Genomic DNA, 18146 nt, shown 5'->3' with positions numbered 1-18146 from the left:
TTCTGCAAGTAAAACAAAGCCTGTTATGTGCAAATAGAAAGGTTCAGACAGTAAAGCAGCGAAAGTATCCATCGTTAATTTTGTCATGTATTATCTGTATTGGTTTGTATCAATTAAATTATGCATAAACGGGCATTTCCGTACATTTGCAGTATTATCAAATTTCATTGTTAAAAAAATTATATCAACATGAACATCTACAGTGAGAAAATTTACTTGTCCATAAATATACAGAAATATTCCAAAAAAAAGATTAGTTGAAAGAAACCAAAACTATTAACCAGTATAATTAAGAGCTGTCTTCCACAAATAACAGACTATACAGATTTAAGACAGTAGTGTTTAGTATGGTACATTTTTAGATCAAATTACTGGCTTAAACAATGTTCTAAATTATAGGCATATGTAATGTACTACAACAAAGAGTACTGCACTATTCTCACATGTGTGTGCCCTTTTCTTCTTCTTCTTCTAGCTTTCAATAACAACTACATGCTATACCAGATATATTTCAACAACTATGATAAAGTTCCTAGGCTGCCCTTTTTTGTTCGTTAGGGAGAGACTGTAGAATTCACAGGTGCAGAAAAAAAAATTGTAGGTAACACAAACTGTTTCTTTAATAGAATCCCACTGTTTTATTAGTTCAATGATAGAAGGAATTTATCCACCATTAATCTAATTCATCCTCAGTAACACTAACAGTAGGAGTTAACTGATTAAAAGAAATGGAAATTGTATTTCAGCATTCCATTGTGGAAGCATTTTAAACATTTATGGAAACAGGAGGAGTTTGAATAAACAGAGGCTGAAGTTTCCATAATCTAGACTATTCAAGTTCCAATAAGGCAGCATTTACCGCAGTTCAGTAATAATTTAACTCTTTAACTCATATTTGCACCTACCAAATTGTGCACTTAATCTGAAGGCAAAGGACAGAGTACAATGTCAGCTACAAAAGATACCACAATTTAATAACACATACTTCACACTGCACTACATAAACTGCCAACAAATAATTTGTACTTTAAACATCTGGAAGTGATGTTCATAGAAAGTCTTTAAAACTGAAGGTCCTCCTATGAGTTAAAGAGTTAAACCTTAACCCACTTAGCTAAACAAGGAATTAGGTTAAATCTTCGGCCTCCACCCTTTGATAAACTGCATGATCTTTTTCACTTGTAGTTTTGTGAGTTTAAAATCATCAGATAAAATCTCCTCAGTCAACTGAACAAAAATATTTCCATCGATGCGCTCACGGATGAAGAACGTCACCACATCCTCTGAAAGGCCAATGAATCTTAGGCATTTGGAGACTTCCTCCATCGAAAGAGTAGATAAGTCAGACGGTGGGTGCCAGTACAAGTCACTACCGTTTAATCTGGGCATAACTGGTGTATTAGATGAAGGAAGGGTGACAGCTATCTCTGCATTACTCCTTGATGATGCTGGAGGAACTTCAATAACACCCTGGGTGAGATAGACCCTTGTGATACCACCCTCAGCACCTCGTACAACAGTGGGAGAAAGAGAAGCTGTACTCCGGATGATGATATTGTCTGAATCACAGACTTTCGGAGGCCGTGGTGGTGGGACGGGACACGATATGCTCTCAGACTGTTTGTACAGTGAATCCTGTGCACAGTGCCTGTACTCCTGATTGTACTTCGGATCTCCAGAGGCTGGATCAGGAGAGGTACTACGGCTGACAGTAAGGTCAATTGAATCAAAGCGCTCCGACGTAACAGATGGAGACTTGTAATAATCAGAAGGTTCCAACCAATCTGTTGCTGATGGACTGGATGAGTAGGTAGAGTTGGCAAATGGATTCAATGCCCCAAAAGGGGCAAACCGTTTCTGGGAACTTGGTGGCTTCAATCGGGGACAACTATAATAACTTCTGAAGGTGGTATCTCCAGATAATTTCGGTGTGGATCGCCCACTGATCACACTTTGAACACTGTCTGAATATCCCCATTGGTCGGACCAGGAAGTCTGTACATTCTGGATATTTGATGAAATATTCCCCGACAGTGGGCGGTTGGAAGAATCCGTAGTCTTGCAGTCACCCCACGTGCAGGGATAGCAGTAAAGGGAGTACGAGTCTGGAGATGGTGAACAGCTGTCACTGCGCGTTCCAGACCTGAAAACAGAAGGAAATGAATGGAGGGTGTATTGGAAACATGGCTCATTAATGCATCTGACAAAAAAAAACAACTGTGAGAGGAAACCATGAATCACAAAACAACAAGCATGAACATGGCGGCAAAGGTGGCGTGGCATTTAGCAAGTAAATAAATTCTCGGTGGATCTTGTTTCATTATATCACGATGGCAAGAAATCACAGTCAGCTGCTGAATTTAACCTTCAATATTGGATTTTACTTTATAAGTAGATTTGATTTTGCATTGATTCAACACTGAACCGTGGGCACAGTATGCGTCAAAACTTAGGATGCCATTGCTTTTGTTGCTAAAAGGAGCTGCATCTTGTAATTACCTTGTAAATAAGACATTTTCCTGTCCAAAATTTTTACCTCTGGGGATAAAGGAAACACCAACTGATAGTGGGAGAGGAAAGCAAAGGCATTGGGATATGTGAAATTCATGCTTAGCCAATCAAATCTAATGTTCTCAAAATAATCAAAGAATTCGAGGAGGTGCATTCATCGTCAAATTAGAAACACAAATAGAGGAAATGAGGGAAATTAAGATTGTGGATTGAAAAGACAGAAAAGAAAAAAAAGTGAAATAATTTTTAAAATCTCATTAGCTGAAAGAATGGGACAAATAAAACCTCCTCCCTGACTTGCTGAAGGTTTCTAGCCTTATTTTTATTTCCAATTTCCCCATCTGCAGTTTTTTTGAATATCTTTTTCAATTGTCTGTCTTCTCTGGTGAAGGTAAATCTAATCAAAAATACTGTGTTGTTAAAAGTTATCAGTACAGTTGATTTCCAGACAACACTCCTGGGCAAGTTCAAGGCGTAAATAATATACAAGAAATTGTCAAGGTTACTGTGAAGTTAATGTTGAAGTAAAATGTGGCAATTCCCTTCCTCAACACAAATTTAGAATCAGAATCAGGTTTATTATCACCAGCTTATATGACATGAAATTTGTTGTTTGCGGCAGTAGGATAGTGCAAAGATATTTAAATTACAAAATAAATATATAGTGCAAAATTAAAGGAATAGCAAGTGTTCATGAACTCTTCAGAAATCTGATGAAGGAGAAGAAGCTGTTCGTAAATCATTGTGGGTCTTCAGGCTGGTTAGTATGGTAGGGATCCGTCATTCATTATGAGCTTACTTTTGAGAGCATAAATTTGTACAGAAAGACATTTCTCTATAATATTTACTATGTTGATTGGTCTGAAACATTTAAATTATTTCCCATTGTTTTAGTCTTCAACTGTCAAGCTTGCACTTTTGTACGATCACCTCTCTTATTGTGGAATTGTTTGTATATTGGGCTTTCTCACAGATACCACTGAGCAGCTCTCGACAAATCTCAGGCATAGCACTGTGATATTCAGGAGCCTTTGTATCAGCTGTTTGTTTATTGCATGAGAAGCATTATTTCAGATACATTATGGCTGAGTACTTTTTTTTAGACTTGCCGATTATAAAATTCTGTACCACAGATTGCCTTTATTGTTTGAAAGAGATATTCCATTTATAAGCATCAGGTGGTAAATATCCCACAGTGCAAACTATGACAGTAATTGCTAGAGATTCAAGGGCCAGAGAAATTGCCTGTCGTGTTAAATCACGTACAGTACAAGAAATAATTAATGTACATAACAGGAAGCACAACTGCAGAAAATATGTCTTAAGCATTTTAAAATTGAATTTGTGATTTTAAGGAGAGCCTATTTGTCATTAAATTGGCCATTTATGTGGGCATCTACTGAAGAAATGAGTGTCAGTGCTGAAGTGCATTATGCCATATCTAAATAGATCTAATACAGCTCATATTAAGAAAAATAACATATCTCTACTTCTAAGCAGATTTTATATGATTTGTGTCTTTTAATGATACTTTGTCTGGTTAGATCACTGAAGAATTGATTTGTCATATCTGGCTCAGCTATCTGTCAGTCTCTAACTTATTTTTACTGAACTCAAACTCATTTCAGGGCTTTTGTGGTTAATCACGTCTGGCAAATCCAGCTTCCTCAGCTTTTTTGAAAGCAGCTTCTCCACCTGCAAGAATTCAGGGCACTTGCACCCTGAATCTAATTTTCCTGCATATTCCAACTGCTTTTAACCAAATTTCACTTTTATTACACCTGGCCCTTTAAAATACTGCAGGTGATTAAATCACACAGTTGAAGATCATTTCTGCCTCCAGCTCTCAGGTTCCTGTTTTTCATCTACATCAGTGGCCACTTTCTTAGGTACAGGAGCGGAACCTGGTGTGGTCTTCTGCGGCAGCATCCACTTCAAGGTTCGATGTGCTGTATGTCAAGAATGCCCTTCTGCACCACTACTGTAACGCGTGGGTATTGGAGGTGCTGTCGCCTTCCTGTCAGCTTGAACCCGTCTGGCCATTCTCCTCCAACTTATCTCGTTGACAAAGCAATTTCACCCACAGAACTGCCGCTCAAAGTCTTTTTTTTTTTGTTTTCCTCACCATTCTCTGTAAACTTTAGAGTCTGTTGTGATAAAAATCCTAGGTGATCAGCAGTTTCTGAGATTATCAAACCACACTGTCTGGCACAAACAATCACTCCACAGTCAAAGTCATTTAGATCACATTTCTTCCCCATTCTAATGCTTGGTCTGAACAATAACTGAACCTCTTCAGCATGCTTGATATTTTTATGCATTGAGTTGCTGCCATATGATTAGCTGAGTCCTGCTGCAGGGTCTCAGCCTGAAACATCGACTGTACATTTTTCCATAGTTGCTGCCTGGCCTGCTGAGTTCCTCCAGCATTTTGTGTGTGTCGCTTCAGATTTTCTCTTGTTTGCGGCTGATTAGATATTTGCATTAATGAGCAGGTGTACCTAATAAAGAGGCCACTGAGTTTATTTATTGCAACAAAAAAGGTCCCAGGATGTCAATGTCGGTACACTATTTTTGGAAAATAAGTGGAAACTGCTCTCAGAGTTCAGTGAAATAGTAAACTTCTCCACAAACCTGAATAAAGACTAAAAATAGTAAGTTATAAAAATAACTGATTTATTATCTGCTAATTTGCATAATCATAAAATTTAAGATATTCAGAAAAATATTTTCATAATCTGTTGACAATAGTGAAGAAGGACTGCGAATTACAGTTTATTGTTTTACTATATAAAACCGTCAACTTCAGTTTAAGCCAACCTTTTAACCTTCTTTTAATTACAGTCAGTCAACATATCTGGGACTGAAAATAAACTACTGCTAGTGCTGAGTTCCATTCCTCCAAATGGATGTTTTTAAAATGTTGCACCTAACACTACTTCTGTGCTTCCACTGATGGAAGTCAATTGTTTAAATGGAGGAGCTCACAATAAATTATTTATTTTTATTGTTGACATGATAGCAGTACCAAAATGAGGTAACATTCTGTGGGCAGGAAATGCACACATACACAAGATTATTAATAACAGTTGGTTTAGAGATACAGAATTTTACATTAAAGATGAGTCAAGGCAAGGAAAATTCATGCTTGGATGATAATGATTATGTTAAAAATTCTTCTTAAAAATTAGGATTAGTCAAATATATACAGTATCCCACAAGGTTTACATTCTCTGTTTTAAATGACTTGCGATAAACTGTAATTCAACTGAGAGCCACTTACATGTCATGAAGACCAGATGAGTAATAAGACAGGCTAGGGCTTGGTGAATGGGCCTGCTGGAGCTGTGCTTTTGCAAACCGAGGGGGAACCGGTGGGCTAGGCGCCAGAACGCCTATAGTACCCCGTGGTGGGATAGGGGGAGCGTTTAGAAGTCGACATTCTTCTTTCACCTATCAAAATGAAAACATGATATTTTTCTGCAAACTTTCCTGTTAATTCCATCACACAATGAAAATCCACGATGTGTTATGATACTTGGAACATTTCGGATGACTCCAGATTATGTGAACATCAATCGAATAACCATCATCCTTGACTTAATTCTTATGCTGTGGAACACTGAAAGGTGGTTAGAAATCCATAGCTTTCATATATTAAACAAATAGCATTATTGATCGATCAGTTCTAAAACTAACATGTGGGTGTTTTCTGTTTGTGTTTCAGAAGCTATTTCAGACAAGAAATACCCAACACTTTAAAATATTCAGAAGCAATCTTATGCAGGGTTGGAAATACATTCTGTATAATGAATCACAACTGATCTGTTCATTAATGTGGTTGGGAAAGGCAATGAGTGCCAGTCTCAACCAAAGCTGTATTCACAGGCCAGCAGTTACTGCGAAAAATCCAATATAATTTTATTAGCATTATTATTGAAGAATCTATTGTGGTTCTCAAGAAGTTGAGAACAGACTGAGTCTCTGTGAAACAGGTATTGTTAAGAGGGGAACACCAGTTTCATAACTATAACTGGTGCAGGTATCACTAACTCTCCTGCATCTGTGAAGCTTTGAATAGGTTCAAAGAAAAGCTGGGCAAGAAATGAAAAGGGGAAAGAAATGAAAAGATAGGTTGATAAAATGGGAAGGAGATAGCGGAGAATTTTCCATGGCATAATTACTTGTATTGAATTGAATTGTTTTGAATTGAGTTGGCTTTATTTCTTACATCCTTCACATGCATGAGCAGTAAAAATCTTTACGTTACGTCTCCATCTAAATGCGCAAAGTGCAATCATAGTAATTTATAATAAATAGAACAGGCAATGTATCATGTGTGTTGTACAGGTATGTTGAGCAGAATGGCCTGTTTCTATTCTGTGAAATTCTATGCAGTGGATTACAGCATCGTCCAATTCAGTACAGTGAGCTGAACAAGTAACATACAAAATGACATAGCTGACGAGAAGAGACTTCATGTGACTTATAACATTTTTACAATTATTTGTAGATAACAACTATATATTTCCTTGTAATGTCACTGCCTACATTAGCAATATTCCATTCTAAGCTTTTATTGGTTCTGATATGCAGCATTAGTAGCTCAATGTAATAAGAGTTATGAGTATACATGAAATTTAAGGAAGATCAAGCTGGGCCCAGAAATCTGCAGCAAAGCCAAACAGGATATTGAAAAACCAACAAGTACTTTCACTTCTAAAAGGCAATTCAGAGCATTTCTTGCTGGGATGAGAAGATGCCATGACCCAAAAACTAGCTGAAGAATAGTTTAAAGGCAATAAGTTGAAACATAAGAGCATAAGTTGAAGCAGGAATTGATCTTACAGCCAGTCCCATCATGCCCGCTCTATCATTCAATAAGATCATGGTTGATCTTTTAACTCTAACTTTTCCAATTCCCTTAATAAACAGAGATCTGACCAAACCTTATTAGAATACTGTGCCTTCACAGCACCCCAGGATAGAGAAATCCAAAGATTCACTATGCTCTGGTTGAAGGAACCCCTTTCAACTCTGCCCTGAATGACTGTTTCTATTTTCAAACAGTGGTCCCTGGTTCTAGTCAGACAGTCATGGGCAATATCATCCCTGCATTCACTATGTAAAACTCCCAAAGAATGTCATAGGTTTCAATGAGACAAACGATTGTGCTTCCAAACGTAGCAGAGTACAGGCCGGCAAAGAATAACTTGCCATCCCAAAATGTGTTGCACAGCTTTAGGTTATGGAGACCAGATCTATCTGCAGTATTGCAGATGCAGTTTCACCAAAGCTCTGCATGACTGCAGAAAGATCTCCTTGCTCTCATTCATAAATTATCTTCTAATATTTGCCTTCCTAACTTTTCCTCACGAACATGTTAACTTAAATGAACGACATTTTAGAACACCTAGGTCCATCAGAGCATCAATTAATCTCTCACCATTTAAGAAATAATTTTCTTGCCTGGAGTGGGTAATGATGTTCAGTGTGTAGCATCCCAGAGTACAGTGTCGGGTTGAGTGGAGTTTCTAACTTATGCAAACTCATATAGTCAACTTTGATGATAGTAACACATGATGCCAATAGAATCAACAACAAATGCAGAAGTGACACACTGAAATGAATTAAAACAATTAGGCAGGCAGTTGAAATTTAGAAATGTAGAAACATAGAAAACCTACAGTACAATACAGCCCCTTCGGCCCACAATGCTGTGCCGAACATGTACTTACTTTAGAAATTACCTCGGGTTTCCCATAGCCCTCTATTTTTCTAAGCTCCATGTACCTATCAAAGAGTCTCTTAAAAGACTCTATTGTATCCAGCTCTACCGACATTGCCAGCAGCCCATTCCACGCACTCACCATTTTCTGCTTAAAAAACTTACTTCTGACATCACACACAAAATGCTGAAGGGTCTCATCCCGAAATGTCGACAGCGCTTCTCCCTATAGATGCTGCCTGGCCTGCTGCGTTCCACCAGCATTTTGTGTGTGTTGTTTGAATTTCCAGCATCTGCAGATTTCCTCGTGTTTACTTCTGACATCCCCTCTGTACCTACTTCCAAGCACCTTAAAACTATGCCCTCTCATGTTAGCCACTTCAGCCCTGGGAAAAAGTCTCTGACTATCCAGACGATCAATGCTTCTCATCATCTTATACATATCTATCAGGTCACCTCTCATCCTCCGTCGCCCCAAGGAGAAAAGGCCAAGTTCACGCAACCTGTCCTCATAAGGCATGCTCCCCAATCCAGGCAACATCCTTGTAAATCTTCTCTGCACCCTTTCTATAGTTTCCACATCCTTCCGGTAGTGAGGTTACCAGAACTGAGCACAGTACTCCAAGTGAGGTCTGACCAGGGTCCTATAAATCCGTAACATTATCTCTCGGCTCTTGAACTCAATCCCACAGTTGATGAAGGCCAACGTACTGTATGACTTTGTAATCACACAGTCAACCCGCATAGCAACTTTGAGTACCCTATGGACACGGACCCCAAGATCCCTCTGAACCTCCACACTGCCAAGAGTTTTACCATTAATACTATATTCTGCCATCATATTTGACCTACCAAATTGAACCACCTCACACTTATCTTGGATGAACTCCACCTGCCACTTCTCAGCCCACTTTTGCATCCAATCGATGTCCTGCTGTAACCTCTGACAGCCCTCCACACTAGCCACAAATTTAATGTGGGAAAATATCAGGACACCTCAAAATATAAACTAACAATTTCCCTGTAACTCTCTGGACCATGATCCCTAGACCATGCTTCAACATAATTTTCAGGCTTTCAGTCAGTTAACTCTTGTGGAGATCTCCCCTCCACATTCTCCATTTCCACCCCCAACCACAGTCCATACTTTACCCCACAGCTGCTGCACAAACAGCAATGTCCTTTGTTGATGCAATGTTCAGCCTGCAGCAAAAAAAAACCCGAGCTACTGGAAGAACTCATTATCCATGGAGGCAAAGGAATGGTCAACGATTTGGGTTGAGTCTCTGCATCAGGAATGAGAGTGTAGGGGAAAGACAGCCAGTATATGGCAATAGGTTGAAACTGATAAAGGTGATATAGGAAAGATTAGGCAGATGAAAATGGGTGAGAGCGTGCCGGGGAGAGACAGGACGGAGGCTGGTAGGTAATCAATGAAAGTTTGAAGGGTATATATAACCAGGTGGGTGAGGGGATAGGAAAGGTGAATAAAAGAGAGTATCTGGGTGGACTGGTGGAAGTGAGAAAGGAGTAGACCATGGATGCATTATCTGAAACTGGGAACTATGTTCATAACATTGGGCTTTACGGTGTTATTCCTCTAGTTGGCATTTGGACTTACTATGGCAGAGGTCAGTTTGGTATGGGAATTGCTTACCTGTTTCCACCTCTATCTCCACATTCCCTCCCCCCCACCCCCATCCTCCACTCCAACTTTGCTCCATCTGCCCATCATCTTCGCACACAACTCCAAATCTCGTTCCGTTTATCACCTACCAGCTTCTGTCTCCTCCCTCCCTTTCATTTTCATATACAGGCCACCTTCCAAACAAGCTCATTCCTGATACGGGATGTCAACCCTTTGCCTTCAGAAATTCTGCCCAGTCCGCTGAGATCTTCCAGCAGTTTAATTTTTTACTCCATAATCCAGCATCTGCAGTCTCTTATGTCTCCAACGCTCAGTCTGTTCTTGCTTTACACAGCAGATCTGGTGCCCCCCCCCCCCCACGTTAAAAATATCAATTTTCCCGGCCTAATTTTAAACCCACAAAAGCAGCTCTGGAGCTAGGTGATGATAGGAAATATTAGAAAAACATGATAGGTTAAGTAAGGAAGTTCCAACACGGTACTAATAAGTTATGAAGCAAATTCAGAAAAGTTAGCAGCATCCCCAGTATTGAATCCCAATAGCCAGCCATGGGTAATTTAGAAAACTGGATTCCATGTTTGTCTTCTGTTCCCTTGCTGCAGTTTTACTTTGTTTTGAAGGACTGATCATCCGAGGCTCGCTGGCTTGTTTATAATACAATGCCTGTTGCTGGCAACCTGCTTTTTCTTGTGTACAAAACTGTTGAATCAGCTTGAACATCTCATGCAGATGAACAACAGCTATGATGCAGACTGAGTCACGTTTGTTAGACTTGGGTCATATGCTGTGGTCTTTGTTACCATCACATACAATGTCAGTGGAGGGAATAAAGTGCAAGCTTATTTGAATAATATCAGGTTAAAAGGTGAGATTTCAGAAACAATAGCTGTATTTCCTGATTCAATCAATTTCAAAGCTACTAAGAGGATCGAAGATGGAGAGAGAAATTGTTTCTGCAGCTTGGTGATCTGGGACTAGGGGCATGTGGTAAAAATTAGAGCCAGGTCTTTCAGGCACAAAGTTAGAAATTACAGCCGCATGCCAATTACTGTGAAAGTGTGACAATGACAAAGCAAAAACATATATTTACTCAGAGAATGTTATATAACCATATAACATATAACAATCACAGCACGGAAACAGGCCATTCCGGCCCTCCTAGTCCGTGCCGAACTCTTAATCTCACCTAGTCCCACCTACCCGCACTCAGCCCATAACCCTCCACTCCTTTCCTGTCCATATACCTATCCAATTTTACCTTAAATGACACAACTGAACTGGCCTCTACTACTTCTACAGGAAGCTCATTCCACACAGCTATCACTCTCTGAGTAAAGAAATACCCCCTCGTGTTTCCCTTAAACTTTTGCCCCCTAACTCTCAAATCATGTCCTCTCGTTTGAATCTCCCCTACTCTCAATGGAAACAGTCTATTCACGTCAACTCTATCTATCCCTCTCAACATTTTAAATACCTCGATCAAATCCCCCCTCAACCTTCTACGCTCCAATGAATAGAGACCTAACTTGTTCAACCTTTCTCTGTAACTTAAGTGCTGAAACCCAGGTAACATCCTAGTAAATCGTCTCTGCACTCTCTCTAATTTATTGATATCTTTCCTATAATTCGGTGACCAGAACTGTACACAATATTCCAAATTTGGCCTTACCAATGCCTTGTACAATTTTAACATTACATCCCAACTTCTGTACTCAATGCTCTGATTTATAAAGGCCAGCATTCCAAAAGCCTTCTTCACCACCCTATCTACATGAGACTCCACCTTCAGGGAACTATGCACTGTTATTCCTAGATCTCTCTGTTCCACTGCATTCCTCAACGCCCTACCATTTACCCTGTATGTTCTATTTGGATTATTCCTGCCAAAATGTAGAACCTCACACTTCTCAGCATTAAACTCCATCTGCCAACGTTCAGCCCATTCTTCTAACCGGCATAAATCTCCCTGCAAGCTTTGAAAACCCACCTCATTATCCACAACACCTCCTACCTTAGTATCATCAGCATACTTACTAATCCAATTTACCACCCCATCATCCAGATCATTTATGTATATTACAAACAACATTGGGCCCAAAACAGATCCCTGAGGCACCCCGCTAGTCACCGGCCTCCATCCCGATAAACAATTATCCACCACTACTCTCTGGCATCTCCCATCTAGCCACTGTTGAATCCATTTTATTACTCCAGCATTAATACCTAACGACTGAACCTTCTTAACTAACCTTCCATGTGGAACTTTGTCAAAGGCCTTGCTGAAGTCCATATAGACTACATCCACTGCCTTACCCTCGTCAACATTCCTCGTAACTCCTTCAAAAAATTCAATAAGGTTTGTCAAACATGACCTTCCAAGCACAAATCCATGCTGGCTACTCCTAATCAGATCCTGTCTATCCAGATAATTATAAATACTATCTCTAAGAATACTTTCCATTAATTTACCCACCACTGATGTCAAACTGACAGGTCTATAATTGCCAGGCTTACTTCTAGAACCCTTTTTAAACAATGGAACCACATGAGCAATACGCCAATCCTCCGGCACAATCCCCGTTTCTAATGACATCTGAAAGATCTCCGTCAGAGCTCCTGCTATCTCTACACAAACTTCCCTCAAGGTCCTGGGGAATATCCGGTCAGGACCCGGAGATTTATCCACTTTTAAATTTCTTAAAAGCGCCAGTACTTCCACCTCTTTAATTGTCATAGGTTCCATAACTTCCTTCATTAACTTCATTATACTTCATTAACTAAAGGTTTTCTGAGGGTGTGAAAAAATACAGGCTTATCATGTGAAGCTACTAATTCATCATGATTTCACTGAAAATCACATCAGGCCCAGAGGCTAAAGTGACTTTATGTTCCCACACTCCTCAGCCAAAACACTCACAGTTGTTGTTATTCCTCCCGGCGCCTTTGGTGCATCGGGTGGCGACCTTTGCATTTGTCTGTTTTTTTTACGAGGCTGAGTTTCTAGCTCGACGCTCAACCCAGCACGGATGGAAAGCGTGCAAGGGGATGGCCGGATTCGAACCCGGGACCGCTCACTTCGAAGTCTGGTGTGGATGCCACTGCACCACCAGCCAGCCGGCACTCATTTTTCTCTTTACTTCTTCCCTCTAAACTACTGCACATTTAGGCTAAAGTTAAGAAGTTGCATTCCTTACAGTGCGAAAAAGATATATATTTCTTGCAAGGCTGCTGCATATTCATGGTTGCTTACAGGTGATAACCAGAACTTTTATCAAAACATATGGTAGCTGGTACCAACAAATGCCATGAGCAGATCTTCAATGGTTACAATGCACAACACTGAATAATGATCAGGGATATACTAAGCAAAGACGAGGAAATCTGCAGATGCTGGAAATTCAAACAACGACGCACACAAAATGCTGGTGGAACACAGCAGGCCAGGCAGCATCTATAGGGAGAAGCACTGTCGACGTTTCGGGCCGAGACCCTTCGTCAGGACTAACCAAAAGGAAAGGAACCTTTCGGTTAGTCCTGACGAAGGGTCTCGGCCCGAAACGTCGACAGCACTTCTCCCTATAGATGCTGCCTGGCCTGCTGTGTTCCACCATCATTTTGTGAGGGATATACTAACTTGACACTTCACCTTCGTAGAATTTCCAGCAGAAATGCATTCGCAATGAGTAACATGTTTTTTCTCCGACTGAGAGAGATCATCAACAGAATTACAATTCTAATGTTTGGATGCTATTCATGTACCAAATAATAATTTATGTTCTTTCCCAAAATCCCAACATTTGGAGTGATTAGGAAATTTAAGAAAGCTCAAAAGGAGACCGTAGACACACAAGGCCTACTACAGAGAGTTCGGAATTGCATTTTCCATTTTGTTACTGGCATTCAAAATATGTAAGAGAGCCATAAATTATTTAACACGGATAGCATGAGAAAGTAGCTTGTCAGAGGATAGTTATGGTCTTGTCTTAGAGGAGAAACAGCTGTAAGCTAAGTGCATGCCAAAAAAAATGCTTTCTCCACCCAGAAATGTTAAATGGTGAGCCCAAATGTGCATCCTACCAAAGCTCCAACCTCTTGCATGACTCAAACAATTCAGCTGCAGAGATGTCGGCAGGAACTCCTATGAAAGTTTTTCTCCTGTTAAGTAGGTTTCCTATTTGAGGAGAGCTTTCAAGCATACTCTGATCAATTTATGTTGATCACACTAAACATTTCACTTTAGAACAAATCAACCTCTTCTAGTTTGTTGAAAGAATCTGGGGAAGAAACAAGAATAAAGTCGAGTGTCTTCCTCCCCAGATTCTTTCAACAAACTAGAGGAGGTTGATTTGTTCTAAAATGAAACATTTATATGCATAAACACAACAGAATTGTGGCTACTTCTCTACCTCTGGGTTGCCAACAGTTGCATAGCTATATATTTATGGCACTTGGGCTGTGGCATACCCTCTCTTTGCCTTCCTGATTTCTTTCTTAAGAGTATTCTAAATCTTTGTACAGTCATCAAGGGATTTACTCACTCTAACCTTCTAAACCCAATGTACGCTCTTCCTTCTTTTCCTTGGCCAGAGCCTCAATATCTCTCATCAGTCAAGTTCCCGGAACATACCAGGTTTACACTTCACCTTTACACCCGGACACTTGATATCACACGAATAAGCCTCCCCCATTCCTTTCCCTTCCAACAGGCTCACCCATTCAACCTCTGCTACATCCTGCTCTCGTTCAGGTCTCTAACCAGTGCACCAGTCCTATTCTTTCCCATCAGTATCTTAAAACTAATGGTGTCATGAACATTAAAGCCAAAGTGCTCCTTGGCTGACACTACAGTTACTTACCCTGCCTTGTCTCCTAACCAAAGGTCCAGCTTTGCTCCCTCCCAAGCAGGGCCCTCGATATTTTGACTCAACAAACTTTCCTGGACTCCATCCAGGCCCTTAACACTCTGGGTTGCCTTGTCAATATTGAGGAAATTGAAATCTCCCATGACTACAACCTGATTATTCAGATCAGAATTGGGTTTATTATCACTGACGTATAGAATGTTATGAAAATTGTTGTTTTACAGCAGCAGTACACAGCTATCACTAAAAATCACTAAAAGTTACAATAAGAAAAATATTTAAAAATACATAGTGCAAAAGAAAGCAAAATAGTGCATGAATTCATGGACCTTTCAGAATCTGATGACAGAGAGGAAGAAGCTGTTGTTAAAATATTAAGCGTGCTTCCTCAGGCTCCTGTATCTCCTCCTTGATGGCAGTAACGAGAAGAGGGCATGTTCTGGATGGTGAGGGTCTTTAATTGTGATTGCAGCCTTCCTGGGGCACTGCCTCTTAAATATGTCTTCAGTGGCTAGGACCCATGATGCAGCTGGCTGAGACTACAACTCTCTGCACCATTTTTCCATCCTATACAATGGAGCCTCTATATCAGGCAGCAATATAACCAATCAGAATATTCTGCACGTGCATCTGTTGAAATTTTCAGTATTAAAACACTTTGAAAATAACTCTGAAGTTCTCATGAGCTGCTGCGTAATACTTGATGCAAACTTTAGAGAAACTCTGGACATGTATCTCCTGTATCATTTCATCAAACTGCCTACCAAGCCAATTTGTTCCAGGGTCACCCAACTGTCTCTAGATGTGTGTTGCAAATAAAACAGACACAGCCTTTTCAAAGTTTGTGTGGGGGCCATTGCACTGTCTATACATGTGTTTGTCTTACTGCTTAATTTATTCAGGCCATTCTTTCAGCATCCCCTATGCCCATCTTGGTTCAAAAGGCAGTAGAGGCCAATTCTCTGGATGCTTTCAAGAAAGAGTTAGATAGAGCTCTTAAAGATAGAGGAGTCAAGGGATATGGGGAGAAAGCAGGAACCGGGTACTGATTGTGGATGATCAGCCATGATCACAGTGAATGGTGTTGCTGGCTCGAAGGGCCAAATGGCCTACTCCTGCACCTATTGTCTATTGTCAAATGATATTGAAGGAACTCTTTGAAAGTCTTTGAGAGGTCCCATTTCAGTGGATGCTGCAAAGTTAATTTCACTAACATCTGCAGATCATTTGACTTTGTTGGAGAACAGGGTAGTTACATAATTGCATTTGCAAAAGGGATACTGGTAATACACCAATTTAGTTGGTAACTTCCTTCTGTTCAGTGTGTACGTGCCCTTCCCATCAGCCACTCCCCCCATGTGTTTTCTTTAATCTTTTATAGTCGTCCACTGCTTTGACATCACCAAACGTCTTATTCCCTGCTTTCCATTTTAGTAAAAGAAATATTACATGTTACAAAATCACTCAAAGAAATTGGCCATAGGAGAACCATTTTCAAAATTCGCCAGTGCAAGTTATGCACAGTATTGTGCTGTAGGTTTTCTATGTTTCTTTTTATGTTTCTATGTTTTTTCCCAGAACGTAGCCTGAAACTTCCATTTAACTGAGGAACTCAATGTCAATAGTTCCTTAGTTAACTGCAAACACTCACCAATGTAAATGCTAAGTGTGGGACTTTGGTGCAGGCATCTTCAAGTGCCCAGACCCTGAACTTGAGTGCAGTCTCCAATCAGCACATCCATTACTAGGTTCGAGTGCAGTCACTGGAGCACAAGCTTGCTGCAGGTCCCCAGCATTTAAGCTGACGATTCTGCTCTCTGATCTCACACCTTGGTGCAGGACATGTGAACCCACTTGGTTCAGTGGAAGTTTTAAGGCTACTAGAAGAGGGCCAAAATATATTGCGTTCCTTTTTTAAAATTATTTGTGGTCGCAGTACACGTTTATAATCACTTATAAGTGTTTTATGTATTTTATGCTGTACTTAATTTTATTTTCATTTTTGTTTGATGATATAACAGTTTTTCCCCCAATTTCAGGAACATTCAGAAACATTGAAGAAAGTTGAACAACTTTGACAGTACGGTAAACTCTGTATCAACACACAAAATGCTGAAGGAACTCAGCAGGTCGAGCAGCATCTAAGGAGGTTTCCATCATCTACAGTCTCTCTTGTGTCATGGTAAACTCTGCAGGGGGCTTTGCCACCCCTCACTGGTTTTCTCCACCATTTCACACACGCAGTGCAGTTGTCTCACTGCTCGAGCGACTCAGATCCAGCACTCCCCCTACCCTGTTTGCACATCCTCCCTGTTACTGTATGGACTTCCTCCAGGTGCAGATGATTGGTCTAGGAATCAGGGACAATGGGATTGTGAGGTGAGTGAATGAGCTCGTGTAAGAGAATAGATTACAAGGAAAGAAATGGGGAAATGGGCAAGGGAGCGGCGGATGAAATACAGTGTAGGAAAGTGTATGGTCATGGTAATCAGAAGTCTTGCTGTCTAGGTTCACGGCCGGGTTTGCAAATCTCTGCTGTTGTTGCTTGATATGTTCTGTTTCATTAGTCTTCTGCTGAGAACGGAGGGCATGCTATATTAGCGCTGGAATGTGTGGCAACACCCATGTACTGCCACCAGCACATCCTTGGGTTGTTAATGCAAACAACACATTTCACTGTTTTGATAAATAAATTGGAATCCGAATCTAAAATTTACATTCAATGGCTTGGACTCAGGAAGATTACTGGCTGGTCAGATAGCATAAAATAGAAAGTCCAAGGCTCTGCTACAAGACGAGCAATGGCAGAGACTGACATTGGAAAACTAATGAACATGTTTATTCCCAGCAGCTTTACTCTTTGAATATTTGTCCCCCTGTTCTTGACCAACTTTCACTGGTGTAAATCTCAACCCCTTCCTCCCAGAAACAATGCAAAGGCAGTAGGTGACTGAAAAAGCTCCAGGATGCAAGTGGACAAAGTATAACATGAAGGGTGAAAGCTGGCAGATACAAGACACAATGAGTGCTTAAAAGATAGAAAATCTGCAGATGCTGGAAATCCAAGGAACGCACACAAAATGCTGGAGGAACTCAGCAGACCAGGCAGCACCTATAGAAAAGAGTAAACAGTCAACATTTTGGGCCAAAACCCTTTATCAGGACTTGAACGAGTACTTTTAAGTCAGCATTCAAATGAATGGTGCACGAGAAGGTGATTAGTGAACCCACCATTACAGGTAGGAGGCATGTTGGTAGGATAATGTGAAACGACCATCGAAGCAATTCTTCAGTCTTTGCTCCCTTAAATGCAGCTCCCCACAGCGGCACATGATCAGTGAATTTATGCCATATTCCCCAAGTTTGTGTAGATTGTCAACAGGAACTTTACAGCTCT

General features: G+C 40.4%; 1 protein-coding gene across 3 annotated transcripts in view; it reads right to left on the bottom strand.

Moving 5' to 3' along the window:
- Window positions 1-614: 614 nt before the first annotated feature.
- Window positions 615-18146, bottom strand: part of gareml (GRB2 associated, regulator of MAPK1-like) — a 155923-nt gene continuing 138391 nt past the window's right edge. For all 3 annotated transcript variants that reach the window (XM_073057106.1, XM_073057107.1, XM_073057108.1), the window contains exons 5-6: window positions 5795-5964; window positions 615-2143 (exon numbers count right to left, since the gene is read on the bottom strand). In XM_073057106.1, the coding sequence (XP_072913207.1) occupies window positions 1132-2143; window positions 5795-5964 (1182 nt within the window). In that variant the 3' untranslated portion in view covers window positions 615-1131. The remainder of the gene's footprint in view (window positions 2144-5794; window positions 5965-18146) is intronic.

Source organism: Hemitrygon akajei, chromosome 9 (assembly GCF_048418815.1).
Source record: "Hemitrygon akajei chromosome 9, sHemAka1.3, whole genome shotgun sequence".
Taxonomy (NCBI): domain Eukaryota; kingdom Metazoa; phylum Chordata; class Chondrichthyes; order Myliobatiformes; family Dasyatidae; genus Hemitrygon; species Hemitrygon akajei.
This window is presented reverse-complemented; position numbering and strand designations above follow the sequence as displayed.